The 27,996-nt window shown below is 47.6% G+C and overlaps 1 protein-coding gene, 1 long non-coding RNA gene and 3 other non-coding genes across 5 annotated transcripts; all 5 read right to left on the bottom strand.

Moving 5' to 3' along the window:
* Positions 1 to 9,503: 9,503 nt before the first annotated feature.
* LOC149856665 (uncharacterized) lies at positions 9,504 to 14,573 on the bottom strand. Its single transcript, XM_090020631.1, has 6 exons — positions 14,273 to 14,573; positions 13,650 to 13,693; positions 12,514 to 12,617; positions 11,918 to 12,031; positions 11,116 to 11,159; positions 9,504 to 9,771 (listed from the first exon to the last, which is right to left on the bottom strand). Exons 1-4 carry the CDS (start codon positions 14,406 to 14,408, stop codon positions 12,007 to 12,009), a joined length of 309 nt encoding a protein of 102 aa, XP_089876757.1. The 5' UTR covers positions 14,409 to 14,573; the 3' UTR covers positions 9,504 to 9,771; positions 11,116 to 11,159; positions 11,918 to 12,006.
* On the bottom strand, positions 10,971 to 11,060 carry LOC149856668 (small nucleolar SNORD12/SNORD106). The gene has a single exon (XR_016438409.1). It is a non-coding gene; the product is annotated as a small nucleolar SNORD12/SNORD106 (small nucleolar RNA).
* Positions 12,137 to 12,231, bottom strand: LOC149856667 (small nucleolar SNORD12/SNORD106). Its single transcript, XR_016438407.1, has one exon. It is a non-coding gene; the product is annotated as a small nucleolar SNORD12/SNORD106 (small nucleolar RNA).
* LOC149856666 (small nucleolar SNORD12/SNORD106) lies at positions 13,505 to 13,594 on the bottom strand. The gene has a single exon (XR_016438408.1). It is a non-coding gene; the product is annotated as a small nucleolar SNORD12/SNORD106 (small nucleolar RNA).
* Positions 14,574 to 16,354: 1,781 nt separating the features above from the next.
* Positions 16,355 to 20,379, bottom strand: LOC149856664 (uncharacterized). Its single transcript, XR_016444485.1, has 3 exons — positions 20,340 to 20,379; positions 19,381 to 19,498; positions 16,355 to 17,203 (listed from the first exon to the last, which is right to left on the bottom strand). It is a non-coding gene; the product is annotated as an uncharacterized LOC149856664 (long non-coding RNA).
* Positions 20,380 to 27,996: the final 7,617 nt, after the last annotated feature.

The raw sequence follows: 27,996 nt of genomic DNA, 5'->3' as shown, positions 1-27,996 counted from the left end.
CCTATTTCAAATAGCAGGGGCAGAGGGCCAGCAGCAGCACTAGCACATTGGAGCTTTCCTGCTAACTGCACTTCCCAGCTCCGATTTGAACAAGCCCTGGGTCAGTTTTATCCCAAGACAATGTTCTCAACCGCCCAGGAGCTGACTGGTCTCTGCTGGAAGCCGACAGTCCTTTGAGCAGCGCTTAGGACAGTCAGAAAAAGAATTCCAACCAGACTGGCTAAGGATTAGCCCCGGTGCAATCTTTCCCCTCCTCTTATTAAAGGGATAGATGGCAAGAATTTCATACACGGCGGCTCCTACATCCTTACTTACCCCGCACAGGAAAGCTGCCCAGGTCCAATGGTTCAGGTGCACGTCTGAAGTTTTGGGGAGACCTGGATTCAATTCTTTGCTCTATTACAAATTCCCTGTGGGAACTGAACTCCTGCATCCCTGGGGAGTGCTCCAATTACTAAGATGGAGTCTCTCCCCCACTATTTAGCTATCCTCTTTGAGAACGCCTGGAGGTCTGGCGAGGTCCCAGACGAGTGGAAAAGGGCAAATATTGTGCCCATCTTTAAGAAATGGAAGAAGGAGGATCTGGGGAATTACAGATGGCTCAGCCTGACCTCAACACCTTTAAAGATCATGGAGCAGGTCCTCAAGGAATCTGTGGTAAAGTACCTAGAGGAGAACAAAGTGATCAGGAGCAGTGAACATGGATTCACCAGCAGCAAGTCCTGCCTAACCAGTCTGACTTCCTTCTATGAAAATCAAGGACTTCTATGAAAAGATAACAGGCTCTGTGGATGTGGGGAGAGCTGTGGATGTGACATTCTTTGACTTCAGAAAGGCTTTTGACACCATCTCCGACAACATTTGCATTAACAAGCTAAGGAAATACAGACTAGACAAAAGTACAAAACATGGATACATAACTGGTTAGATTATTGTGCTCAATTAGTAGTCATCAATTGCTCGATGTCCAGTTAGGAAGAGGGATCTGTCCTGGGTCCCCTACTGTTCAACATCGTCATTAATTATTTGTATAATGGGATTGAATGCACACTTAGCAAGTCTGCAGATGACACCAAGCTGGGTGGAGGTGCAACTGGTCTCACAGGTGAGTGCCACAAGCAATGTGTTAGCTCATTTAGCATCTCATTCGTTCATGACCAGGACAGGAAACACAGTTATTGGCTACCCAGGCAAAGCCCAGCCAACTGCTCATACCAGGGTGTGGCTTGGGTGGGTACCTGGCTCACAGCAGGCTTGTCTGATCAGACATCTATGTCCTACGCCATTTAGGCGATTAATGAGGATCTCTTCTTGAGATCAAGTCCAAGAAGAACTCCTATTCTACCAGCAAAAACGGAGCACATCTAAATTCAGAGCCACCTCCCCGGGGCTGGAGGACCGTTCTCTGTCAGGAGAGTAACTAATTCCCCCCCTGACCAAGAGAAGACAGCTGCTGGCACCTGGCAGAAAGCACATATAGGCCATGCCTGGGCCTTTGGCCAGCTGGTGCCTGCCCAGGTTGTACGTCACCCCTGCCAGTTACTGTAGTGGAGCCTGGTGAAGCCACACAGTTGCGAACAGCCTCCGGTGGCTCCCCTGTGGCGTCTTCTCTCGGCTGACAGAAGTTCTGGCAGGATAAGCAGCATGGTATGGGCAAGACCTTAGGCACTGAACTCCCACAAACTGGGGAAGCTGAGGACATAACTTGGGACGAAGGACCCCCCTAGGCAGAAAGGCACCTGGGGCTTAGGTGCTCCAGCACTGAGCAGAGCAATCAAGGACATGTACCAACTAGGTCTCTGTGCTGTAGCAGGGTTGGACTGATGATGGTTCAGGAAATATTCTAAAGATACGAGGTGTTCATGCCCAAAAACTTGTCCAACATCGCCCCTAATTACACAGTTGGTCCAATAAGAGACACAACAAAAGCATGTGACCTGTGATATCTGTGTTCCCCATCTCTAAAAATGGGACAATACTCCCTTGCTTCCCAACGGCACGGCAAAAACAAACACCTGAGCACTTCAGCCTTTTAAGGCATCACCGTTTTTTTATACAAATACTTAACATTGTTATTAGCAGCCAGATTTTCAAATGCTGGGAATTCAGCACTTCCCAAGTAATTAGAAGCCCAACATTTATGTCTCCATTTTCAGACATCTTGTCCTCAATCTTTTTGTTTGAAGTGCCAGGATCTCCAGCAGAAGCAAACCTCAAGAAAAGGCAGAAACTTGACTAACACTATATGCCTGCTAAATCAGGCTTTTGCAATAGGGTCCAGTAAAGAAAGATTACTCTATAGCCATGCTCTGTGCCCAGCAGCAGCAACAATGGTTGGGGGGGAGAGAAAGAAACCAAACAGACACAAACCCAGACTTCTAAAGCATCATCATTTATCTTTACTTCATCCCTCAGAGTAAAAACTTTATCCCTCAAAGTAAAAGCGTCCTGACAAGTGCAAATATACTTGCTTGTACTTCTAGGACTGTGTCTAATCCGTTTTACTTTTGCATTGCAGACAAAGTCAACAATTCCTTTAATCTACAGCCCAAGCTTTATTTATTATAGTACACAGATCTGGTGACAAAGAGAAAGCACCACAAGTACAAGAGCATGAAGTAGCGATGGACAGAAAAACTACACTCTGTCATTACTGTTTGAAAGAACTCCTATCTGGCGTTTGCAAAGCCTTAGCAAACATATGCACACAGCACCACCTGCAGATTGGTAATTAAACACAAATCTCTAGATTTAATTCTTAATAACCTGTATGCGATCCACATCTTTTCCCCTTAGTATCTGTGGCAAGAACCACGTCCACATGAGTGTGGATGTTTGGTTCCCCGGGGACTAGCAGTGGGACACCTTGGGCTGGTGCTAGTTGTCCCCAAGGAAGCATGCACCCTCTGGGGCGCTGCAGGTTACCCCGGGTGGGGTAGGGGAGGCTGGGGCAAGCACTGGGATGGCCCCAGCAGCCTTACCTGGGGTCCTGGGGGCTGCCTGGGGATGCAGCAGTGGTGATCCTGCTGCTCAGAGCCTAGCTGGCAACCGGAGTGTGACTCTGGCCAGCCAGGCTCTGGTTTTGAGTGACATGCACTGTCCCTGCATAAGCCACTCTGCTTTTTTTGTGCAAGTTTTTTTGACCCCTGCATATCCAGAAGTCAAGCCCCTCCCCCCACTCCCTTGCAGCATGGAGAACAGCTGAATGTGCACTATGTGGCACTGCAGATGCATCTGTGGTGCCACATACTGCACAGCTGCGCTCGTCTGGACACAGCTTTAGTATTCACAGATGTCCAACCACTGCAAGCAAAGCAGAAGCACATGTATATGGGGGGGGGGAGGGAAGGGGCAGTATTCCTATACAAACACAGCGTAACCCCCATGATGTAAAGCAGAAGTCCTGGCCTGTTAATTCCTTCTGAGTGTGAAGCTAGAACATGCCAAGAGCAAAATTTCACTCACCCAAGCCAGTCTTCCCTACTAAATTCCCAAGAGCCTTCAAACCCTATTAAAAGGGATGCTTCTTATTAGATATGCTTGTTAACTTAAATAACCTATGTAGCAGCATAGCTCCTCCCATCAATACACTATAGGTCAAGATTATCCTGCTTAGAATAGCAAAGAGAGAAATATCTACGCAGATTAATGCCGATAAGTCAGTTTTCTACTGTGGCTGCCTTGCAACTAAGCACATATGCCAGAGGCAGCTTAGCTACCTCCTCCTCTCCCTTAACCACTGTCATATCAAACTCATGAGCATCGAGCATATGGCGGTTTCTCAAGGGAGCGATCCTTGGGGCACAAAAGGAGACTCCATTATGCTGGAAAGGGGGCAAGGGGACTAAAAAGCCCCTTCGCTGAACAGGGAACTCCAGAAAAGACCAGGGGCAAAGAAAGAGATTTAAAGGCAGTGGAAGTGGGGGGCAGCCACCAAGGAGGAATACATCTCCCCGGTGCACTATTGCAGGGAATCGGTTAGGTAGGCCAAGGCAGGACTGGAGCTTAGGTTCGCTACAACAATCAAGAACAATAAAAAGTCCTTCTACAGATACACAGTGAGCAAAATGCAGGCGCAGAGTAACATAGGGCCCCTGCAGGACAATTCAGGCCAGTTGGTGGTCAACACAGGGGAAGAAGGCGGAGCTGTTCAATGAGTTCTTCACTTCAGTATTCCCGAGTACTGGCCAAGACAATTCCCCCAATCTGAACATGGACAGATGTCCAGGAGACTCTAGACCGCCCATGGTTAGTGCTGACTTAGTTAAGGAGCACTTGGAGGGGCTGGATGGGTACAAGTCAGCTGGCCCAGATGACCTTCACCCACGGGTGCTGAAGGAATTGGCCAGTGTCATTGCTGAGCCACTGGCACGGCTGTTTGGGCACTCATGGTGCTCCAGCCAAGTCCCTGAGGACTGGAAAAGGGCCAACGTGGTGCCCATTTTTAAGAAGGGGAGATGGGATGAGCTGGGTAACTTTAGGCCAGCCAGTCTTACCTCTCTCCTTGGGAAAACACTGGAAAAAAACATTAAAGAGTGCATTTGTGAAGGTCCAGCAGGGGAAATGATGCTGAAAGGAAACCAGCACGGGTTCATCACAAGTAGATCCTGCCTGACAAACCTCATAGCCTTTTAAGACCAGGTCACACACTGCCTCGACTCTGGAGCCGAGGCAGATGTCATCTACCTGGACTTTAAGGAGGCCTTCGACACAGTTGTGCATCCTATACTCATAGGGAAGCTAACGGGCTGCGGAGTGGACGCCTACACAGTCGGGTGGGTGGCAAACTGGCTTGGGGACCGCACCCAGAGAGTGGTGGTAGACAGGTCGTTCTCGGCCTGGAAGGAGGTAGGCAGCGGGGTCCCGCGGGGGTCAGTCCTTGGGCCCATGTTATTTAATATCTTCATCAGCAATTTGAACTAGGGTGTGGAGAGCACCCTGTCCAAGTTCGCAGATGACACCAAGCTACAGGGCAAAGTTAACACACTGGAGGGCAGGGAACGGATACAGGCCAATCTGGACAGGTTGGATTAATGGGCAGAATGAAACAGGATGCAGTTCAACAAAGACAAATGCAAGGTATTCCACCTAGGGAGGAGGAATCCCCAGCACACCTGTAGGTTGGGGGATGACCTCCTCAGCAGCTCAATGGTTGACAGGGATCTTGGAGTCACAGTGGACTTCAAGATGAACATGAGCTGGCAGTGCAATGAGGCCATTAACAAAGCCAATCGCACCTTATTGTGTATTAGCAGATGCATGACCAACAGATGGAGAGATGTGATGCTCCCCCGTATGTGGCGCTGGTCAGGCTGCAGCGGGAGTCCTGGGTCCAGTTCTGGGCGCTGCACTTCAGGAGGGACAGGGAGAATCTGGAGAGCATCCAGAGGAGGGCCACACACAGGATTAGTGGCCTCCATGCAAGACCCTATGAGGGGAGGTTGAGGGATCCGGATCTCTTCAGCCTTCACAAGAGACAGCTGAAGGGAGACCATGTCGCAGCCTGTAAGTTTATCAAGGGAGGACAAGAGTTGGAGATGCACTATTTACCAGGGCACCCCTAGGAGTAACTAGGAATAATAGGTACAAACTAGTGGAGAGTAGATTCAGGTTAGACATCAGGAAGAAATTTTGCACAATAAGGGTGGGCAGAATCTGGAAGGGGCTGCCAAGAGAGGTGGTGCTGTCACCTAACTGGGAGGTCTCCAAGAGGTGGCTAGAGAGGCACCTGGCTGAGGCCATCCGACCTCGGTCCCTTTCCTGCCTGACAGATGATGTGTCGGGTCCCTTCCAACTCTACAATCTATGAATCTATGCTTTTTTTTTTTTTTTTTTTTAAAGTGACAATGCCCTCCAAACTTGTACTTATAAATAATTACTAATCCATCAAATCATTAATTAGGCTTCTGTTATTAGGTACTAAACTAACAAGGCCACATTCTTAACTGCTGCAGGAAATTCTCTCTTAAATATCTCCTCAGTCTATTTCTCTGCTTCTTCGCTTTTGAAGCATGAGGAATTGCTGCTAACTCAGTCACAGCAGCACTTAAGAGTCCCAACCATTTGCCACCAGTTGCTTTTAGGCAGAAGTGGCGCACTTCGTAGTATTTACCAGGTACCTCGCATCAACTAGTTACAGGTTTGCACAGGCCCAGGACTTTAAAGACATGTTAGCTTCCCACAACTGCAAGGTAACCTGGCTCTTTGGGACTCTAATGAGGTTGGCGTAGGAGACTTGTTTTTAAAACACATCTCTAATGCACACACCTGCTGTGCTAATGTAGGGAAGTAACACATTGGCAGCAGCTACTTTCATCATTAGACTGGTGATTTGCGTTGGATCCTGCCGTTCCAGACACCGCAGGTTAATGAACACATCCCAGCTGCTAGTGTCAGCTCGAACCAAAGGGGCTATTACCTCATTCGCATTGCCAGCAGGAACACAAAACTGTTACTGGGTTGTTTATCACCACATAGCCACGCAGGGGCAGAGTCACCTATTCAACTAGTGCCGAACAGCTGTCAAGGTGCATCTGAGCTACCATGATGCTTTATAGGCTTTTTGCTTGCTGTGCATCATCCAAGGTTTGCTGCAACTCAGACAGCAAGCATGGCAAACCATGGAAAGCCTTCATGCCAAGAGTACAGCTTCATGTCCCATTCGCCTTCATGCAGGCCAGCAGTCAGGATTTTCCATGAGTTGCTGCACATGCATAGAATAAGTCCAGTTAAGAAATAGCCTTGGGACTGAGAATGAGCTTTTGGCAACTGTAAGATATATCGACTCAAATTCTGTAAATTAGAGGGAGCAGAGCTGTCATCCCCTGTCCCAAGCTGATAATCTGTTTACTATCATCAGGTTGAGCCTTTAATACCTGCTGAAGCAGAAACATATTTCATTTAGTGGTTTTAATAAGTTAGCCTACAGTTATGACAGAGGAAGTTCCTAGGATAATGTGAGCTACAGCATTCCTAACAGTCTTGTCACTAAAACAGTGACACTAGCACTCAGTTTTAGCCAGTCACAAGATCTAATATTAATATTGACTGAATTGTGGGAAACGCACTGCAATTCAAACCGGTGGGGGGGGGGGAATGCTGCAAGACATTGGTTTACGCTGATCACATGTTGCTCTGCTCATCACACAAAGCACGTAGGCAACACAGGAATAAGAAGTCCTGACATTTGGGGGGGGGGGGGAATAAAGTGGCAAGCAATAGGAGATGGTGAATTGCATGGCAATGAGAAAACAAATCTTATAAAAGACTGAACAATCGCTAGTGCCATTATCTTCTTCCCAGAGTGGCAGAGCTGAGATAAACAGGAGCATTTGAACTAGACTACTTCAGGAAGAGGGCCTCAGCTTGGAAATAACACCGCTCAGACTAAAACAAGAAGCCAACCATCACTCTCATCTATAGCATGTTATCAGGTACACTTGTACAGATGGACTCAAGGGGAAAGATTGGAGGGGAGGAGGTGGGGGAGTTATGTCCTGCTGTTTTGTTTTGCAATGTTTAGCAGCATTGGTGGGTCTGACAGGGGTCTTATTTCTGCAGAAGTCAAAATGAGGAAAAAAAAAAAATGCAATTAGCTGGAACCCCTTTCACTACTTTCAAGTTGTAGCAGCAATGCAGAGATCTAGGGAAGAGCCAGTAACCATTGGCAATATTCCCTGCCCAGAAACTCAAGAGGACAAGACCAGCTTCTGTAAGCACCAGTGACAGTGGTGGAAGAAGCTGCTGTACGGGACACCACCCCTGTACCAGACCGTAACCATCGCTGTTACATCCTGATGCCCTTGGTAGAAGAGTGGAGTAGACAAGAAGCCCTACAGGTTGCAAATCAACGGGTCCAAAGTCGACTCCCATGCTGCAACTGGAGCTAGGCTCACGTAGAAGTGCTAGTTTGGGTCAGCCCTCATATTTATACTGGATGCTATTTTGTCCATTCCTGGGGATAAAAAGCAATAGGAAAAAGGGCAGGACAAAGCCAGCTTAAATTTTCAAAAAATGAAAATCATTTCACCGATCATTCGGAGCTCTCACGTGCCACACAATGAGATCAGTAGGTACTTCCTACATGGAGGGCTTTTAAATAGCATTTTCATTCCCTCCCACCACTTGGGAGCTGCAGGCCTCAGGTCTGCAATCAACCTCGAGACCAAGCTTCAAGGCTCCATCTGCCTAAGCCTTGGGCTACCTAGGTGAAACATGCATCACCCATTCACTCCTATTCTGCATGGACCAAAGCCCAGAAACTTATACAGCCACACAACTCTGGGACACTTAGGATCCCAGAGTCATAAACAGTGCAAGAATCTAGTACTTGGGAGGCCCCAAGACACCTTCTCTTTTTGCTGCTACTACAGCTGTTCCAGCCACTATTTGTCAGCAGCTGTTAGCAACCAACATCGTTTCTCCATTTGCATGCATTTAACTGTCCCCATCCAGATCTGCAAGTCAACCATGAAGAGGAATAAGCCTAAACCAAGACTGCCTTTCAGGTATTGAGTGGGCCTAACTCAAACTAGCTTATGTTAAGAGATGGGAGAAAATGACAGTAATTGAAAGGCACAATTCCGTTTTGGTCATAAGAGCCTCTGGTCCATTGCAGGGGTCAGCAACATTTTTGGGCAGTACCAAAAACACAACCTTGACTTTAAGACGTTGGCATGCCATGAGCAGATGATAGGGGAGCTGAGGGGCCTGGTCCTTGCAGCAGTGCAGCCCCAGCACCTTCCCACCCATCAGCCCAGATGTGCACATACCCACCAGCAAGGAGTCAGACCTCTGCATGGCTGCTTGCAGCCTCCCAGCCACCTCCTGGACTTCAGGCGGGCCCCTGCAGCTTGGCACAGAGCCTGGGCTGATTGCAGGGGGACTGCAAGCCACTGCATCAATGTCTGGGGAGCCCCAGCCCGGCTCTTTGCTTGAACTACAGCATCTGAGTGCATTCACACCTTAAGATTGCAGGGGAATTGCAAGGGACTCCATCCTTGTGGCAGTGCAGCCCCAACCCCTTCCCCCACCATTTGCCCCAAGGCATGTACAGCAAAGCAAAATGCCTTCACGTGCCCCACACTGGCATGCACACTGGGTTGGTGACCCCATGTCCACTGTTTTCCTTAATTTCACCCAAGTGTCTAACAGCCTTATCCCAGGGAGCAGCAACTGCTCACACCCAGCTGACAAACAGACAAGAAGACCCAGCTTTTGAGCCAAATCCCCTAATTATGGAGATCCACTCCAACTCCATTTTACAGGTGGAAAGCCAAGTAGAAGCATGATAGTCAGGAAGCCTATAAGAGGGCTTATGCCCAAATGATTATTTGCAGAAACCCAGGTTCTACTTCAGCTACAAGGCCTTCCATGCAGCAATACAGCCAATTTACCCCAGAACCACTACCATTCCACAAGCAGATTGAAACCATCTGCATAGGATGAATGCAGCCCTTCTAGTAACAACGTTACTGCATAGAAAGATAAAGAATGTTCCCAAATCCATTCCAATTAATTTATTCTCACAAAACTTTGACACATTCATAGCTCTTGGCTTCTCTTAATGGAGGCAGGACATTAAATATTTGTCGTTTTCCACTAAGTTTGAGGGATATCTGGTCAAGAAATTCATGGTGGGGTGACGTGGATACAGCAAACTTTGATGAAAGGTTACTTTCAGTCTGTTTGGCAAGTGTACATGTGATAAGCAGGGGAGAACTTTCTAATTCACCCAGACAGAACAGCCTGTAGGCCAGCTTCTGCTTTGACCTGTCAAGAGAAAGAATCGACATTTAGTTATCGGACATCAGCTGATTTTGGAGACAATTGACTCCTATTGGGATTTCGATCTGAAGGCTTAGACAGGAGAGCTATCCATGAGGTCTTTAGCTAGTTTTATTAGGCATGAAAGGACCATGTGCTTTTGACAGACCCTCCAGAGAAGTCCTCATACCACACTAAAGCATGGCATGTCTGTGCTTACTAAATCAGAAGTGTTCAGCAATTTGCCAAGCACAGCTCTGAAGAATTGGATGCTACAGGTTGGGGAGGAGGGTAAACACAGAGCCAGCAATAGCAGTTTTGTCACATGCACTAAAAGTTCTCTCTTGCACACAAACCACCACATGGTATTCAGCCTTTGTGGATGTTAATGATATAAAACTAGAGACAGAAAAGGCAATTACCTATAGATGCTTCCCCTGTACCAGAGACAGTAACTGTGGTAGCTGCACTAATAGTTGCTTGCTGGGACCTACAGCAACACAGCATGTTAGACCTTAATTGAAGGGTTGAGTTGAACAAGCTGTTCATGAGCTAAAGCCAAATTGTGTTAAACACATTATTATGTATCTCAATTAATATTCCCCCCTTAATTCAGCTTCCCTGCTGTGTCCTATGCCATCACCATTAACTGTAATTACCAAGGGCCAAATTTTCAAAGGCATTTAGGTTCCAGTAGCAGCCTACAGGTGCTTTGCAAAACCTGATTCCCTAAGTATCTTTAAAAGTAAGATCTGGACAAGGATCTTTTAGTCTCAGGGGGACTTCAAGTCCTACCAAATATGTGCTTGCTGACATTTGGCATTACACGACACACAAAAGGTTAGACCACTGACCCTCAAATCCCAGGTCATTTTAAGAGAACCAAAACAGGCCATTTAACATTCTGGACTCTCAGAATTCACAAGACCCTTCATCATTGCTGTAGATCCCACAGAAACAAGCTTTGTCTTCCATATAGAACTGAAAGTGTATGCGACACTTCCTGTAGCTCAAATGTTATACAAGCAAACTTGTATTCACATATATGAAAACAGCACCCTCAAGTGCTGTCTGCCTCCAAAGCAGTCTGCACAGGAGTATACTTCTGCTACATGCTTGCACAGGCATGTTTGTAAGCATGCTAAGAACTTGGAAAGTGAAGTAAAGAGAAGAAAAAACAAAAAAATTTTTTTTTTTTTTTTGCATCTGTGGAATCAGACAATTTGGCTTGAATTCAAGAAATCAGCATAGCCGATATGATGGGGAAAAAAGTTTAAGTCATCATGTACCACAGAATGACAGACTCTTTTGGTGCAAGTAGCCTAGAATTAAAGCTTCTCATGCATTTACCTTCAGAGGATCCTCATGTCTACGTGCACACGGCCTGGCATTCCCTGTAGAAAAGATCGTATGGGGGAATTCATGAGTATTTGGAGCAGCAGCCGAATGTATTTGAATGACATCAGTTAGACCACTGGCCTCCCAGTCTCAAAATTGCTACAACTAACAGGGATCTATTCTGTAGCTGTACTGGTCGAAGAGATATTACCTCTGACCCAAGGGCTTTGTGTATCATCTTATTAGACCAACTAAAAAAGTAGCAAAAAAAAATTCTTCTCTTTGCAAGCTTTTGAGGACTTTTACAATCTTTGAATTCTCCTCAGCCTGAAGAAGGGTTTATGTGCCCAAAAGCTTGCAAAGGAAGGAATTTCACTCTGTTTTAAGCCAGTCTTTGATTGGGCCCTAGTAGGACTGAATATATGTATGCAAGAGATGCAGAGCCTGGGAAATATAATATCTGTCACTTGCTTTGGTTCTCTCCAAAGCATGAGGGCCAGGAGAGTTGTTCCTGCCATGACACCAGTACACACTGTCAGAGGTAAATCAACACTGTGGCTAACCAGAATGCAATACTTACTCTGCCTCAACTTAACCAGTGAACTACACTTGGTGTTGTGGCTCTGTAGGTGACATTTCAAGGCTCAATAAAGCACAATTTTTGGAAAACTGGGTCCGTTCAGATCTCACTACAGCCTTGCTAACAATAGTTAGGAACTGATTCTAGGGAAAAATAGCATGGGGAAGCAGGTCTTTTCCTGGTTGGATTTTAGTCTACCAAGGACCACAGGCAAGAGGCCATTCAGAAACTTACCACTTGCTCCAGGCAGCAGCTCCAAAGCTGACCAAACAGGTCTGCCTGCTGTTAACCTGGCCACTTCCCAGCTGTCTCAGCTCACCATTTCACCCATCTGCACCAAGCGTGGTCCTACAGCCACATGTCCAACATGGACCCAGAGAGAGAGAGAGAGGCAGCAAGATCAGTGCCAAGGAAAGTTCAATCCTGTGAGTGAGCAGGGACAAACCCTTCCCTGCTGGTGCATCAGACAAGACTTGGCTTGAAGAGAAGTGAGGACTCAACACTGTCGCTCAGATGGGGAAAGAAAAGAAGTCATCACATACACCAGCAGGAAGGAGCCACATGGTGCCCATCTTAGTACAACCACGCTACCCACATGGGACCAGGGCTAGTTTGAAGTGTTGGCCCCAGGATGGCATCTGCCAGCAGGCTGCCCAGGTACTTCCCTGGGGACAGCAGGGGTCAGCCCCACACCATGGAGGACAGAAGAGCCACAGGGACAACTAATAAGCCCCAGGGGAAGGCAGCAGTGCCCAGAAGGGATGCTACAGACCCTCCCTGGGGCCCCAGCCCCACTACACAGACTAGAGTGATTTCACTCCACGACTCACCGCAACTCCAGGAAGAACATCACAGGGCATGGCAGGGCTGAGTGGGTCCCCTGCCCTGCACTGGGCGCTGGCTGCTTGGCCCATGCTGCTCCAGCACACCGGACCTGCGGAGAGATGGGAGAACTTAGTAACAAGCACAGACCAGGGAAGAAGCTGTGGCTGCTCATGTCAACACATCAACCAGGAGCTGGCCTGGTGCAGAGCAGTCAGCACTAACGCTGTGATGATAGAAAAAAAAAAGAGCCATCATCACAGGCACCAGTGCTGGGCTTCAGGCCAAGGGAGGAGACAGGAGAGGCAGCATGAGCCAAGCAAGGGGCAGGCGCCAGAGTGGTGGCAGACTGCACCAGCCCCCTTCAGAGGCAGATACTGCTCACCTACCCCGAGGCCCAAAGAGAGATCACGCGAGCCCTGTGCACCACTTTTTATAGGGCCTTGAGCCTCAGTGCACATGCTCCACACAGGGGCACCTAGGAAATGTAGTCTCCTCACAGGCCTGAGCTCCTGCTTCTGCCGTGGGCCCTCTCCCTCTGCCTTGTCACTGAAGGCTGCAGGGCAGGACCAGCTCTGAATCCCACGTTCCCATCACTGATCCATTATTCCCAAATCCCAGGTCATCTTTAAAAGAACTCTAGCAGGCCTTTTTTAATAATGCAGTGATACTGCTTAAATCCATCCCATTTTGGACTCTCACAAGAATCCCTTCATCATTACTGTAGATCCCACGAAAACAGGTTTCGTCTTCCACGTTGACCTGCGAAAATGCATGCAATGCTTCCTGTAGCTCGAATGTTATATACGAGTAAGCTATTATTAACATATATGCAAACAGCACCCGCAAGCGCCACCTGCCTTCAAAGCAGCGTGCACAGCCGTGTACTTTGCTATACGCACGCAGGCCTGCGTGTGAAGCCTGTTAACATGCACTGGACTTGGAAAGCAAAGTGGAGATTTCCCCCGCCCCCCCCCCCCTTTTTTTTTTTTTGGCGCATCTGTGGAATCAGACAATTTGGCTTGAATTCAAGAAATCAGCATAGCCGATATGATGGGGAAAAAAGTTTAAGTCATCATGTACCACAGAATGACAGACCCTTTCGGTGCAAGCAGCCTAGAATTAAAACTTCTCATGCATTTACCTTCAGAGGATCCTCATGTCTACGTGCACACGGCCTGGCATTCCCTGCAGAAAAGATGGTACGGGGGAATTCATGAGTAATCCAAGCAGCAGCCGAATGCATCTGAATGACATTAGTTAGACCACTAGCCTCCCAACCTCAAAATTGGTACGAGCATCAGAATATTTAACAATTATAAACTGAGTTGTCAACAAAAAAAGTACACCCAGTTCTAAGCCAACATCTGACTGGGCCCACAGAAGGACTTTACATGCATGTAAGAGATGTAAAGCCTGGGAAACATAGTACCCGTCACTTGCTTTGGTTCTCTCCAAAGCACCAGGGCCAGGACCATGCTGTTCCTGCCACGGCACCAGCACAGACATGCAGGCGAGTCGACGCCAGCCGACCAGGGCGTAACACTTACTCTGTCTCAACCTGACATTTGAGAGACAGTTCGCTGGTCACCTAGAGCCACAGCACCAAAGCTAAACACAGCATGGTTTTTGGGAAAGCGAGGCTGTTCAAATCTCAGGACAGCCTTGCATTTACCACGACGGGTAACAGCAAAGATAGCGCGAGGAGGCAAATCCAAGCAGCTACCAGGTCAAGAAACCCGTTTTCCTGGTCAGGCTTTCACCTACCAAGGACGGGAAACGAGGCCGTTGGGAAACTGACGGCTCGCCCGCGCAGCGGCTCCCAAGCCGACCGGGCGGGCCCCCCGCCACCGACGCGGCCGCGCCGCAGCTCGCGGCGGGCCCGGGGAGGCGGCGAGATCATCAGGCGAGACTTGGCTTGGAGAGGAGCGAGGGCTCGGCACTGTCGCTCAGATGGGGAAAGAAGGGGGTCCTCATCACGTGCCCCAGCAGGGAGGAGCCGTCCCACGTGGCGGCCCCGCGGCGGGGAGGGTTTCCAGGGGGGCACCGTCCTGGGCCGGGGGGAGAAACTCACCGCCTCGCCAGGCTCCGGGTGCTCGGGCCATGCTGCTCCCGCCAGCGGAGGCGCCAGGCACCGGGCGCCAGGCCGGATGGCGGCGGATTGCGCCCCAGCCGCGCACCTGCCGAGAGCCCGGGCGGGAAGAGACCTGGCAGCTCTGCGCACGGCCTTTTATAGCCCCCGAGCCTCAGCGCGCATGCTCCGCCCGCGGGCTCCTGGGACATGTAGTCCTGCGCGGGCCGCACCACGTGCTGCCTCCTGCCTCTCAGCGGGGCCTCCCGCCGCCGGGGCCGGACACTGCCTGGGGCCGCCGCCCTCTGGAGACGCGCTCCTCTGCCCCCGGTGCCCAGGCAAGGGAAGCAATGGGCCCGGGGCTGCCTGATCCCGCCTGGTACCCAACGAGGCTGAGACCAGCAAGGAAAAGTCAGCTGCGAAGTGGCCCGGGGTGGGGGGGTACCAGGGTTCAGTTTGGCCCCTGGCGCATGCGCCATTTACTGGTCACCTGTGCAATAAACATAGTCCAGCCGCAGGGGCGTAGTGACTCTCATGCCATAAAAAAGGCCATCCAGCTATTAAAAAAGAGCCAGCCAGCAGCCCAACTAGTGCTTGGAGAAGCGGAACGACTGGCCTGGGCCTGGTCCGTAGGCACTGGCGACACCAGGGGGTGCATGCGGGTGCATGTGCACCCCTGAGATTGGCGGTGCGCTCCCTGCGACAAGGCACTGTTGACACTGCCAGCAGCACCTGCAGGCGGTCACCCCCCCCATCACCGCTGACACCGCCGATGGCGTCTGCGGGCAGTCCGCGGTCACCGCCGGCCACCACCGCTGTGGCCAGCGGCACTTGCGGGTGGTCACTGACCACGGGTCGGTGCTCGCCACCCCCCACCCTGCTGCCAGCAGCGCCGGGGACGCCTGTGGGAGCTCCCCGCTTGCTGCTGCCACGTCCCTACCGCTGCCTGTGGGACCTCGCCATGCCCCCCAGCAGCCGGGGCACACGGTGTTCATGTCCAGTCTCCCTCCAGGGCCCTGCTGCCCTCCCCTGGGGTATGTTACTTCCTCACCGCGGCTCCTCTGCTTTCCCCAGGGGAGTGCCACCTGGTTTCTTTCCAGCTTTAATGTGGACACAGGGCAGAGCCCTTAGCCTGTAAAAGTGCAACTCTGCCCTTCCCTGGCTTTACCTGGCTTCAGACCCACACGGCTGCTCACGTCTCTGCTCGAAGCAAGGGACAGCCAGGGAGAAAGGGCTCTGCTGGCTTTTCCCTTTAGAGTTTGCTCCGGGAGGGGCTGCGCCTCTTGCGGGACAGGACACGGGTGTTGATGGCCATGAGAGGACTGCAACGGAAGTGAAGGAGCCGGGGGCCGAGGCCTACGCGTACATACGCTACATAAGCCAGGGAAAGGGCATGGGATGCCACCATAGAGTGCAAGTCACGCACCCCCGTGCAGCATCAATAACGTTGGGATGTTTGTCCACAGGGAGGTCTGTCATGCAATGATCAGCCAAACTTCTGGAAAGGACCAGGAAGACTAATGGGCATGCTCACTTCAGGTAACCAGCAAGTGTTGCGGGCCATGGCAAATCCAAGCTAAGATGCGTGAGAGGCCACTTGGCTCCGTGAGCGGGGCTTTCGGTCCTAAGCTACTGTGCGACTTCGAGGAAGTCACTGTCTCCACGTGCCTGCTTTACTTGGCTATTGGTGCTGATGGTGATGGGCATGGTCTTTTGTTATTCACACTGCAGCACACCCCCTTCCCCCTAAAGACCTATTTTCTTACCCCAAAGCAAGTAGATTCCAGTTGAGACAGGAGGAATACGCTGGCAGTCCCTCTATTGTGGGATTCGGTTCCTCGATCCAAAACAGGACACTTGCTTGCTGCTTTCAAGCCATGCTGCAGCAGAGCCCACCTCTTCAAGGGCTGGCAGCACGGCGAGGGGCTGTGCATCTGTCTGGTTTGGGTGATACCATGCGACTTGTGGTGAACTCTCCCCATACCCACGAGCAACTGAGCTGATTGGGGGCAGTGGAAGGGAACTGAAATGCTTTTTGAAACTTGGGGAGGTTTAGTAATTAAGCTAAGGCTAGAGAGTACTGGGCAAGGTAACTTCTGACACCTGCTTCTGTGATTACAACCCCAGTAAATTAGTTAGGGTCAGACATTCAAAAGTTTTAGCATAAAGCATGTCTTCAGCTGTATCTCTAATTTTTGTGTAATTTTCATAACTAGGCATATTTTTAAATGAGCCTCTCCAGGCCCTCCTTTCCTTCTGTGTAAAATGGGAGGTAGCTGAGGATTTAGGTCACAGAGATTCCAGCCTTTACCCCCTCCCAGTAACTGTTACCTATTCCCACACTCGGTTTACACTTAGAAAGATGTTTTCCTCCAACATCTAATCAAAATTTATTGTGCTGCAGTTGAAACCCATTACTTCTTGCCCTATCCCTAGGGGAGATGACAAACAGCTATAACCTCTGATGTATGTGAAGACTGTTACCACATCTCCTCTAAGCCAAGCAAACTCAGTTCTTCCAACCTTTCCTAGCAGAGCATATTTTCTAGCCTTCTGATCATTTTTCTTCCTCTCTTTCGGATTCCTTCCAGCTGGTTCACTTCTTTCTTGAAGCACGACACTGAAAACTGAGCAGCAGAGAAGAGTGCAATGATTACTTCACTTGTCATATATCTGATACTCCTGTTTATGCATCCCAGTACAGTGCAGGCTGTTTTGCAACACTGTGACAATGTTGACACATGTTCAGTTTGTGAACTCCTATAACCCCCAGATCCTTCTCATCAAAATTACCGCTTAGCCGCTTGGAGAAGTCTAATGCACAAATACAGACTACAGAACAACTTAACTGTAGTACTTTGCACTCGCTCTTGTTGGAGCTCTTCCTTTTTTCAGGCAGTTCTCCAATATCCAAGGTCTTTTTGAAATTCTAATCCTGGTCTCCGAAGTGCTTGCAGCCCCACTTCCCGCTCAGTATGGTTTGTAAAGCTAAGAAGTCTACTCTCTAGTCTATTATTCCAGTCATTCATAAGAATATTGAATAGTCATGGACCAAGGACAAATTCCTACTGACCCTCTTCTTGCTACATCCTTCCAGGAATTGAGTAAGTCTTTTTAGGAACTGAAATTAGGCTGATGGGTCAGTACATCTCCAGGTTCTCCATTAAGTTTATCTTTGAAAGCATTTAATTTTTCTAAATTATCTTATTCATTCCTTCCCTACTTAGCCTTTATGCTTTTGTCCTTGCATGACCTTGCTAAACCATTATACTCATCCTTGATCTGGTTTTCACTGTTGTCCAGTTTTTCTTGAATTTTGAATCATAGATTTAACCACAGTACTCATTTCCCATCTTTCCATGTTGAACAAAGAGCCCCAGTTTTCCAGCCCTTTGGTCTGTGCAGCTTAGATCACAGAAACAGACATGTTGCTTCAGATGTATTCGCTCCTCTCTCAGTCAGATGCATTAGTCATTTTATTAGCTAGAGATTAATATTGCCATAAAAATAGCACCAGCAGCAGCTGTCTCTTATGTAAAATGAAAAGAAATAGTTATTAGTCCCTGTACTGCAAGATTTGAGAGTGCTACCAACTGGGACAGAGAAAAATCCCATTAAAAAGTAGCATGCAAGTTGGTCCCTCACTATTTGGGATTTACCTTCCAGAGGCATCCCATGCCTGCCACTGTCAGAGAACATCTACTAAATTAATTGGCTAATCAATGTGATCCAATGTGCAAAGGCTTTGTGGTCTAATTCTGAATTATTAGAAAACTAGAGCCTCTTGATTCAAACCGAGCCGATATTCACAGTCCTTCCACGCTTGGACTCTACAATGGTTTATGATCTGAGATTTGAGTGTCCACTCTATGAGGAGGTCCTTCGCTTGGGGTACACCTGGTTCAGGGGCTAGCCAGCTCCTGCAACTCGGGTTCTCTCACCTGGGCAATTATTGTGGATGCTGTATGTAGTGCAGGACATGTAAGAGCCCATTGTGCCGAACCGTGCAACAGTGCAGAACAAACGCAGCTCCTGAGCCATTAATTACAAACTCTCAAAACTCATCCAAACAGAGCTCAAGATGGAGAAAAAATACGAACACAAAACAGCTTCCAGTCTTCCAAATCCTCCCCCCTAAATCCCCCACTTCCTTTTAAAAAAAAAAAAACCTAGTCCACTCAACAAAGGAAGACATCTCTGTCATAGATTACATTAGACAGTTTCAGGGGCTTGGAAGTCATGGCGAGATCCCTTTAAACATTTCTCCAGTAAGTAAACTGACACTTCTAGAGAGTGAAGCACCTATATTAATGAGAATCATCTAGTTTATTAGCCATGTACTCAGGCAGTGTTGTTTAGGGTGATTTTACCGCTATCAGTTCACCTTAGGACTGGGAAATCCATATGTTGCAGAGCTCCTTTGATTGAGGGTGCCACATGGCACCTGTGCAAACTGAGAAATACCTTCATTATCTCCTGCACTGCTTGTGCAGAGCAAGTGCAGCTGTTCACATTCAGAAAGGTCAGCCAGGCAGAGCATGCCCCTTCCAGTGACAGGGGTAATGCAGAGCTGTTCTACACGGGTGAGCTGCTTCCAAGGATTTCACAAGCAAAAAAGAAGCCTCTTCTTGTTGTCAGTGTAAGATCAACTAAAAAGATGGAGTCAAAGGGGAGAGAGAATGCAACCAAGGACAGCACGGGGAAAACCGAGGAACCCCACATGCTACAAAAGCAAGGAAGCTGAACAGAGGAAGCACACACTCCTAGGGTCTGCAGCCAAGTCTACTGCAGATTCATGCCATACCATTCTTAGACATATAACCAAGCTGGGCCTCAGTTTCCCCTCTGTGAAGTACACTCCGTTTATGTGGAGAGATCAATAGCCGCTTGGTCATTCAGCTCTCGAGTGGGATTCACAGGGTCTGTAAACAAGCCAGCCAGAGTTTCATAATGAATCTGCTTTTGCAAACCATTCCAATGACAACACAGCCACCTCAGAACGAACCTGAAGATACACATGTCCCTGCAACTTAAAGAGGAGGTTTGAGTGAGGTTGATTAAAAGCCCATGGAAACAAGAGAAATACTGCAAATGTGTGAAACAGTACATGAAAATATATCCGGAGGTAATTCCGTGAGATCCACTGCATGAGATGTCCTGTGCTCCCTCCAAAATAACCCGTGTGGTTTCACCCAGGATCACATACAAGACCATAGCGGAAGTGGGAACAGACATGCAAAATGCACTATCATGAAACTGCCTAATTAAAGTTCAAGTCAAAATGTTTTTTCCAGTATGAATTGTGACTCTGGGCAACTAATTCTGGAAAGTGGTTTATCACCCCAGACTTGTGGAATAAAGTCTGGTTCCCTTTAATCCCAGCGCTAGAGCACTGAAAGATGAAAAGACAACCACACAGAAAGACATTTTAAGAGGATTGCAGGGTAAACTAATCCTGTCACACCACAAACCCAGATCACAAACACAGCCACAAAAAGGGACTTTAAATGGGCATGAGTGTTTCTTCATTTGGCAGGAAATGGAAACTGGGAGAGGCTTCGATAACAACTGGTTTTGGTATCAAGTGAATGGGTTTGATCTCTCTTGTTAACATTCCTCCTCCTTTTTCATGCCCAAATCATGTGAGGAGTCTCTTTGCTAGCCCAGTATTTAAATATGGTCCCGCAGCTCAGATTGGGCTTTGAAGATGGAAAGAGAATTTTTTTTCTGAAAAAAACAAAACAACGAACCGTTCAAACGTACCTCAGCTTCTTTGCTTTTTACTTCTGTATGCAGACAGAGCTTCTCTGGTAGAGCTTCACTGGCCTCCTGCCAGCCTATGAAACCTTTGCTGGATTCCAGCCATTTTATACATTAGCCAACAGGACAGCTTTCCCAGAGACAGCTGCCCTGAGTTCTTGCTTTCTTGGCACAGATGCTTTTTTCACAACGTTGGCCATAGAGACGCATGTGGGCCATGTCTGTATGAGAGTTTTTGCCTTGTGTACATCAGGAATCACGTGCTCTTCTGCCATCAATGATAGGGAAAGCCAGTGGTGGCATTGCAGTCACTGTATTGCCTACCCTTGCTCTTGCCAATGTGACACTTAATAGGCTGTTGGTGTGGAAGGCGTCTCCGATAATGCTACTACTGAAGTCTCATTGCTTTGTAACATGCAGAGACAAAGTTTCAGCTCCCTAAAAGTGAGCCTCAGATACAGGCGTTCTTTTGTTCTAGTCCCAAGGATGGAAAAATGTAATTAAAACAGGAAAAAGTTTGCACGTCGCCAAACCAGATGTTGCCGTTTCTCATGGGATCTTTTGAGGGTTTTAGCATACAAACGTTTAGCTGAACCTGGGGTTGAAACAGAACCCGGGATCCGAACAACTCCATCCTCTGTTAGAGCCGAGATCTGCAAAGCAGGTCCCACTTCTGTAAAACAAGCTACGTCCAAAACCTCGGAACTAATCACCCTCAAGTTTGGGGGAAATCTCCCAAATCCTCAAGAAGCATCTTATGTTCGCATCCTGGAGAAAGAGCCAGTAAAGGGGGGGAGGAATTGTTCTGAAGTAATGTGGACCCCAGAAGGCTTTTAGCTTGCAGTAGATTAGAAATACATGTTCTAGCAAAGCTTCAGCAGAGAGACCTTGTAAAGGTGTATCCAGATTTGCAAGTGTAATAGAGGCTTTCAGTGCCAATAAATAATCTCTTGTCCATTTTTCAATGGATCACAATCTCTGGTCCTTGCAGACCATCAAAGTCTTTCATTCTAAAAATGGTAGAAGTGGACTTGGCTACATTGCAGTTATAGCAGGAATCTCAGGCCTTGCAGCAGCTGGCGTAGAGTTCAGTAGCTACAGATCCCCACGGAAGCAGAGCTTTTTCCTATGCAGAAATCAAAGGGTATGTTTCCCTTTGACTCCAGGTTCCCCCCAGAGATGTTTTGAGTCCTTGGCAAATATTTGGGGAGGTGCATAGTGCTACATAAGCACAGGGTTCCTTGTTGGTTTTTTGCTATGTGGTAGTATACTGTAAGAGCTCAGCACCTCAGTTGCCTCATCCTCAGCGTAGGGATACTAGTGCTTAGCATGCTGCAAAGTGCTTTGGCCTCTTCCAGTGGAAGTTGTAAAAATGTTACAATTAAAGACACCCAAATCCCATTGAAATATTGCTGGTATTTGGACAAGTAACGCCTGTGTGCCACTCTGCAAATCCCAACCATACTGCGCTGTATTTTCCTAATGATGGGAAGACCTTTGTTAAACGGCTGGAATTTAGACAGAAATTACATACATCAAGGAAATTGTCCACTGGGGTAACACATTCAGTTATTTACTTGAACTGTTTCAAATGTTTTGAGCATTACTGAAAGTAGCCAGTTACAGGGTGGATTTGATTTAAATCAAATCAGTTTAAATCACTGGTCAGGAAGCCTTGATTTAAATTGTTGCTTTCTACAAATCCTTGTTTGATATCCTTTACTCATTTACCTTCTTAAAATTTTTCATTTTTAGAACAAGGTAAGAGCTTGGCTGTGTGTACAGGAATTTACAGAGACAACAGGGCTGATGGGTGGGTATCAGGTCTGTTCGCATCTCCATATACTGCTGTTAACAGGGATGTTAACTCCGGAGCTGACGCGCTCTCCCTGTGCCTGAAGAAGGGCGTTTGTGCCAAAAGCTTGCAAAGAACAATTTTTTTCCAACCATTTAGTTGGTCTAATAAAAGATGTCACATCTACCCAAAAAACCCGTGTCCGTCTATGATTTCCAGAGACACAAATCCACAGCTTGAGAACTGAAACTAGGCGTCACAGAGATGCTTAATGGGATCTTCTAGACTGAGCACTGAGTCCCATTGCGTGGTTTTCTTTAGTCTTTATTAATCTATAGGGGCGCCTCTAGGAACCCTATAAGATTAGGGCCCTAATGTAGCTTGTGGCCTATTGTGACCCATTTATAAAACTTCTAAAAAGATTACATGAATATATCGTCTCAAATAGTATACAATTAGAAGTTATAGCCCATATTCCCTATGATATCTTTGAGTTTTAACATAAATTCAAACCATCTTTATAGGTTTATTTTTAAATAAAAATATGATTTAAATAAAAATAGACACTTATTTCATTTTTTAAAAACATTGATTTTTATCCACCCTGATCAGTTACTGGTTTGTGAGATCTGCATATTGCGGTAGCTTATTGGTGCTATAACCTCTACACATGCTCCTGAGCATCATAAAACATTGCTTTGGAGGTACAGTAAAAATAGGACAAACCTAATGAAAGGCTGGAAAACAAAGCCACCAAAATGAGGAAGAGACAGGTGGCTCCCTTTTATTATAATTGTAAGATTTTTATGCATCCCTGCAAGGTAAAATGGCAATGTTTACTATCCATCTGGAAAACATTAAATGAGCAACTTCAATACTCATAGCAAGGAGAATAAGGTTGTAGCAATAGGTAGCGATTACCCTGAATGCACCTCTGTATTTACAGTTCCAGTGACCCAGTTGGCTCAGGGAAGTGAAGCTCAGAGCGATCTATGTTTTGCAAGCCATCTAAAAACTAAAAAAAATCTGGCTTGTAGGATCTAATCAAAAGCCCAGCGATTCCCATCGACCTCAAAGGGTATTAAATCATTCCGTTAGCTCCTTGGTACCTTTGGTTTATGCACAGACACAGCTTGTAAAAGATATTATTCTTGGGGGGAATAAAAAGGAGACAAAGGGAATTATGGACCAGCGTAGTGAATCAAAAAGGACTTGAAGTGAGCAATAAAAGGAAAAGTGTTTTGGAGTCAGTCAAGCTCGCTAAAAAAAAAAAAACAAAAAACCCCCCACACACACCATACGAGTCAGTCCAATTACTTAGGAGCATTTGGCCCACAAGATTGAGGCAGCTTATAGGAAGCAACCTGAGGAAGTCACAGGAGTCTCCTTTGTTAGCACATGGGCAGAACAATGCAAAGCACATGGAAACCTGTTGTTTCAGAGAACAGCCGTTGGCCATCGCCCTAGCCAAGAAGATAATTACTACTCATTCACCATGGAGCTTTCCCAATAAGCGTAAGCCCCCTCGATACACTTGCCAACACCTAGGGCCTCTTTCTTCCTTGTAAATAAGTTTGCAGCATCTGGATTCCACAAAGCTTTTTCCCAGGAGTTGAAACCAAAGGAATTAATGGCAAAACCCCCCCATCCTGGGGGCCTGTTTTGCCAACGCTGGCATGTTCACTGGACACGGAATCAGATACAATTATTTACATCCAGCTGGGCACTCCTGAATGTGCCCAATCTGTCTTTCTTACAGCAGCCAGGTTAAATTGGTCTTTTCTGGGGGAAACAAGATAGACCACCTGTAACTACCTGCCAAGTACTAGAAAGCAGTAGACATGCCAAACATTAACAGCGATCCCACACAAAATAGCAGCTCAGATAATAGTGCCATTAGTCTCACCTTTAATTCACCTGGAGGACTTGCTCCTAAATAAACCTGAACTATTATTGCATTTTTTAACAGTATTGCCAAACCCTGTCGTATGCTTTAAGAAAGGGCAGATAGCTGAATTGGACTAGCATCCCTTGAGATGGATTTTGAGCTAGAAATCTTTAGTCACAAAAAACTTAAAAAGTAGGGACAGTCCATCCTCTGGAGGATAAACGGCAGGCCAGGCCAGGCCATGTGAAATGGTAGTTGGACACATCCAGGAAAGCAATGCCAATTTTGTGGCAGTTTTACATTCCAAGAGTGGTCAACATCCTTAAAAACAGAGTGGAATTACTGGACAATGACACAAAGGATAAGGATTGCCTTCCTGTGAAAGGGAAGGCTCCTATGCTAGACTGGGTTGGTCTCCATCTATAAAAATCAGGCCTTTCCTTCTAAATATAAATACATGTTGCTGTGTCAGCAACTACAACCTCTTATTTCACGGAAACATCACATCTACACAAGTTTAGAAGCTGACGGAAAACTGCAGTTGCTTGTGGTCTTGCATGTGAGGAACACCACAAATATTACTAGAAAGTAAGGGTGCACCAATAAAGATTTTTTGGACCAATACCAATGGCTGATTATTAACGAGCCGTATCAGCCGATACTGATCCGATTGCCGATATGCAGCCCTTGGATAGCAATACCTGGATGGAAAGTCTGATGGGGTGGGGTGGGGGGGGCAATGGCAGGGAAGAGGCATGGGGGAAGCAGATCAAGGTCCCCATGGTGAGGGAGGGAGTAGGGCTGGGGCAGGGCACAAGATGGAGCCATGAGTGGCTCATCCAGGGGGCAGGTGGCTCCCACCGCTGCGCACACCCCTGGGAGAGGCATATGGGGCATGTGTCTCCCAGATCTGTGCATGAGGGAAGGGCAGGCTGCTGCTGTGGGCTGGGGCCAGGAGCAGTACTGAGCTCTTCCCAGTGGGGGTGGGGCTGCGCTGGGCCAGGGCTGTGCTCTGGGTGGCAGTGCTGGAAGGATGGCTACAGGGGAGCTATGGCAAATTCTGGGGTGGCTGTACCCCACTCCTTAGCACCCCCCCCCAGTGCTCCTGCTACCTGCCCCAAGCGTAACCCTGACCCAGGCCCTCTGCCAGAAAGAGCCCAGCACTCCCCCAGCCTCAAGTGCACAGTGGCAGCCTGCCCTCACCCCACACACATCTGGGAGGCATATGCCCCTCATGCCTCTTCCAAGGGTGTGTGCAGTGGTGGGAGCCACCCTGTTCCCTGGACAAGCTTCTTGCAGCTCTGTCCCGCATCCTGCCCCAGTTGAGCAGTGCCTCCCCCCCCCCCACCCCAGCCCCACTCCCTCCCTCATCACAGGAACCTTGATTGGCCTTCCCATATACCTCTTCCCCCCCCAGACTTACCAGCTGGACACTGCTCTCCAAGCTGCAGGGCTGACCGCATGCATGCTGCGGCTCCACACCGCATGTATTGGTGACATTAAAATCAGCCATATCAGCCATAAAAAACCAATTGCCGATACAATATGGACTGGTGCACTGGTGAACCTCTACTAGAAAAAGTGTCAAAGGGGGCAGCAGGGCAGGCCCTAAGAGGAGAGGCTACAGGGCCTGAACCTGTTCAGCCTCCACAAGAGAAGGCTGAGGGGGGATCTGGTGGCCGTCTATAAACTTGACAAGGGAGACCAGCAGGCAATGGGAGAGTCCCTGTTCCCCCAAGCACTTCTGGGAGTAACAAGGAATAATGGCCATAAGTTGACTGAGAGTAGATTCAGGCTAGACATTGGGAACGCTACTTCACAGTCAGGGCAGCTAGGAGCTGGAACCACCTTCCTAGGGAAGTGGTGCTCACTCCTACCCTGGGGGTCTTCAAAAGGAGGCTAGACAGACCCCTTGCTGGGGTCACTTGACCCCAGTACTCTTTCCTGCCATGGCAGAGGGTCGAACCTGATGATCTGCTTAGGTCTCTTCCGACCCTACCTACTATGAAACTATGAAAGGGAGACAGGATTATCTGAAATAATTTAAACCACGAGGACATGAAATTGGACATCTTCAATAAGCTTTTATCTGGTTTACTGAAACAGCTTAGCAGGCTGGACACTGCAGGCATTTATACATGTTTTTAAAAGCACCCGGCACTACAGTGCATACGCTTGTATAAATGGCAAAACGAGAGTCAGCGCGGAGGAAGTGACGGTGGCATGCTTTTGAACTAAAACACATTGGAGACGACTCTGGAATAGACTCCCAGCAGTGGGTGGTGCAGGTACCCTACCCTGGAGATCTTCAAAAGGAGACTGGACGCTGATGCGCATTTTCCCATTTATACAAATGCACGCGATGCAGTGCTGGGCACATCAGCTTGCATGCTCCACAGACTCAATTAATCGAGTCTGCTCTGACACCAAATCTCTGGCACGTCAGAGCAGATAAATGTGTGTTTAAATGCCTTTAGGTTTATGGATGCAACTGGATCTACCTAATAAGCCTTAAAAAAAAAGGGAGGGCTGACAAGCTTTCCTTCCTACCTGCAGCTTTTAGTAGAAGTATCCTCACAAATCTCCTTTCCCTCAAATTACAAGTTATTTTTTTTAAATGAAGATTTTACTAATTGTGTTTCTAGGTGAGATGTGGAGGTCCTCCTTTCCCCATTAAAATCAAACTGCTGTGTGAAAAAAGAGCAAAAGCAATGAATGGAATACTTAGTAAACAGCCTGTGCTGTGCATCTTGAGTGGTTTATTTTGCAGCGGCTTCCAAGCAGTAAGTATTACCACTCAGGAAATTGCATCTACACCAATTCATTCTGGTGGTACGTTAAAACTTTTTTTCCAATCTGCAGTTAAAATGTGATACAGAGAACTGGTTTGTACAGGTGTCCAATTGCCCCTAAATACCAGATGCATTTGTTTCTAGCGTGAAGCACATCAGAAAGTTCTGTCTCTTAGCATGAGACTGATATCTCCTACCAGTGACGGCCAGATCTACCTTCTGAAAAATAAATAGCTTGAACTATAATAGATACTATGGTGGTGTTTGAAATGGTAAATATGATGGAGGTAAAACACTGTTTTACAATAGGCAGCATGCAAGGTAACCCATGAAAGACTTTTTCCAAATGTTCAACTATGGTATTTCTGATATAGATTCATAGATGCCAGGGTCAGAAGGGACCTCAACCAGATCATCAAGTCTGACCCCCTGCCTAGGCAGGAAAGAGACCCCCAAAGGACCCCCTATAATTTCAGATGACCCCAGCCAGATGCCTATCCAGCCTTCTCTTATAGGTAGGGGAGAGCACTACTGCCCTTGGAAGCCCATTCCAAATTTTGGCCACCCTTACCATGAAGAAGTTTTTCTTGATATCTAGCCTAAATCTTCTCTGTCAGTCTGTGACCACCGTTCCTTGTTACCCCAAGAGGTGCCCTGGTGAACAGAGCATCTCTGATCCCTTGCTGCACCCCTCTAATGAATTTGTAGGTGGCCACAAGATCACCTCTCAGCCTTCTCTTGCAGAGGATGAAGAGGTCCAGGTCCATCAGTCTCCCCTCGTAGGGCTTGTCCTGTCCTTATAGTGGGGGGTTAGACTCTATCTATTGAGGTCCCTTCCAAACCTAGCATCTACGAATCTAGATCAGAAATATCATAGTTGAACATTTGGAAAACGTCTTTCATGGGTTAGCTTGTATGCTGCCTCTTATCTAACACATCTTCTACTTAGCAGACTGAAGAGAGGAAAGATAAATTTGGTTTAATGCCAGTATAGCTTTTGCAGCTCTAGTCATATAAAATAACTGTATTAGTGGCGTCCAAGATCACTTCTTTCTTTGAATAGAGAAGATAAAAGAAAATCCCTAAAGAACTGATTAATAGAGAAACAATGAAATCTTTCGAATTGTAATTACTGATACAGCCCCCCCCTTCTCTAGGATGTCCAAGTTCTCTCTCAAGTTCTTG

This window comes from Crocodylus siamensis, chromosome 10 (assembly GCF_052110815.1).
Source record: "Crocodylus siamensis isolate JL-2025a chromosome 10, ASM5211081v1, whole genome shotgun sequence".
Classification (NCBI taxonomy): Eukaryota; Metazoa; Chordata; order Crocodylia; family Crocodylidae; genus Crocodylus; species Crocodylus siamensis.
This window is presented reverse-complemented; position numbering and strand designations above follow the sequence as displayed.

Coding starts and splice junctions, on each gene's coding strand:
- LOC149856665 (XM_090020631.1), bottom strand. CDS start 14,408: ATGATCTCGCCGCCTCCCCGGGCCCGCCGCGAGCTGCGGCGCGGCCGC. Junction 13,694..14,272: donor GGCCTCGTTTCCCGTCCTTG/GTAGGTGAAAGC, acceptor TCTTTTCTGCAG/GGAATGCCAGGCCGTGTGCA. Junction 12,032..12,513: donor ATGTTCTTCCTGGAGTTGCG/GTGAGTCGTGGA, acceptor ATGTGGCTGTAG/GACCACGCTTGGTGCAGATG.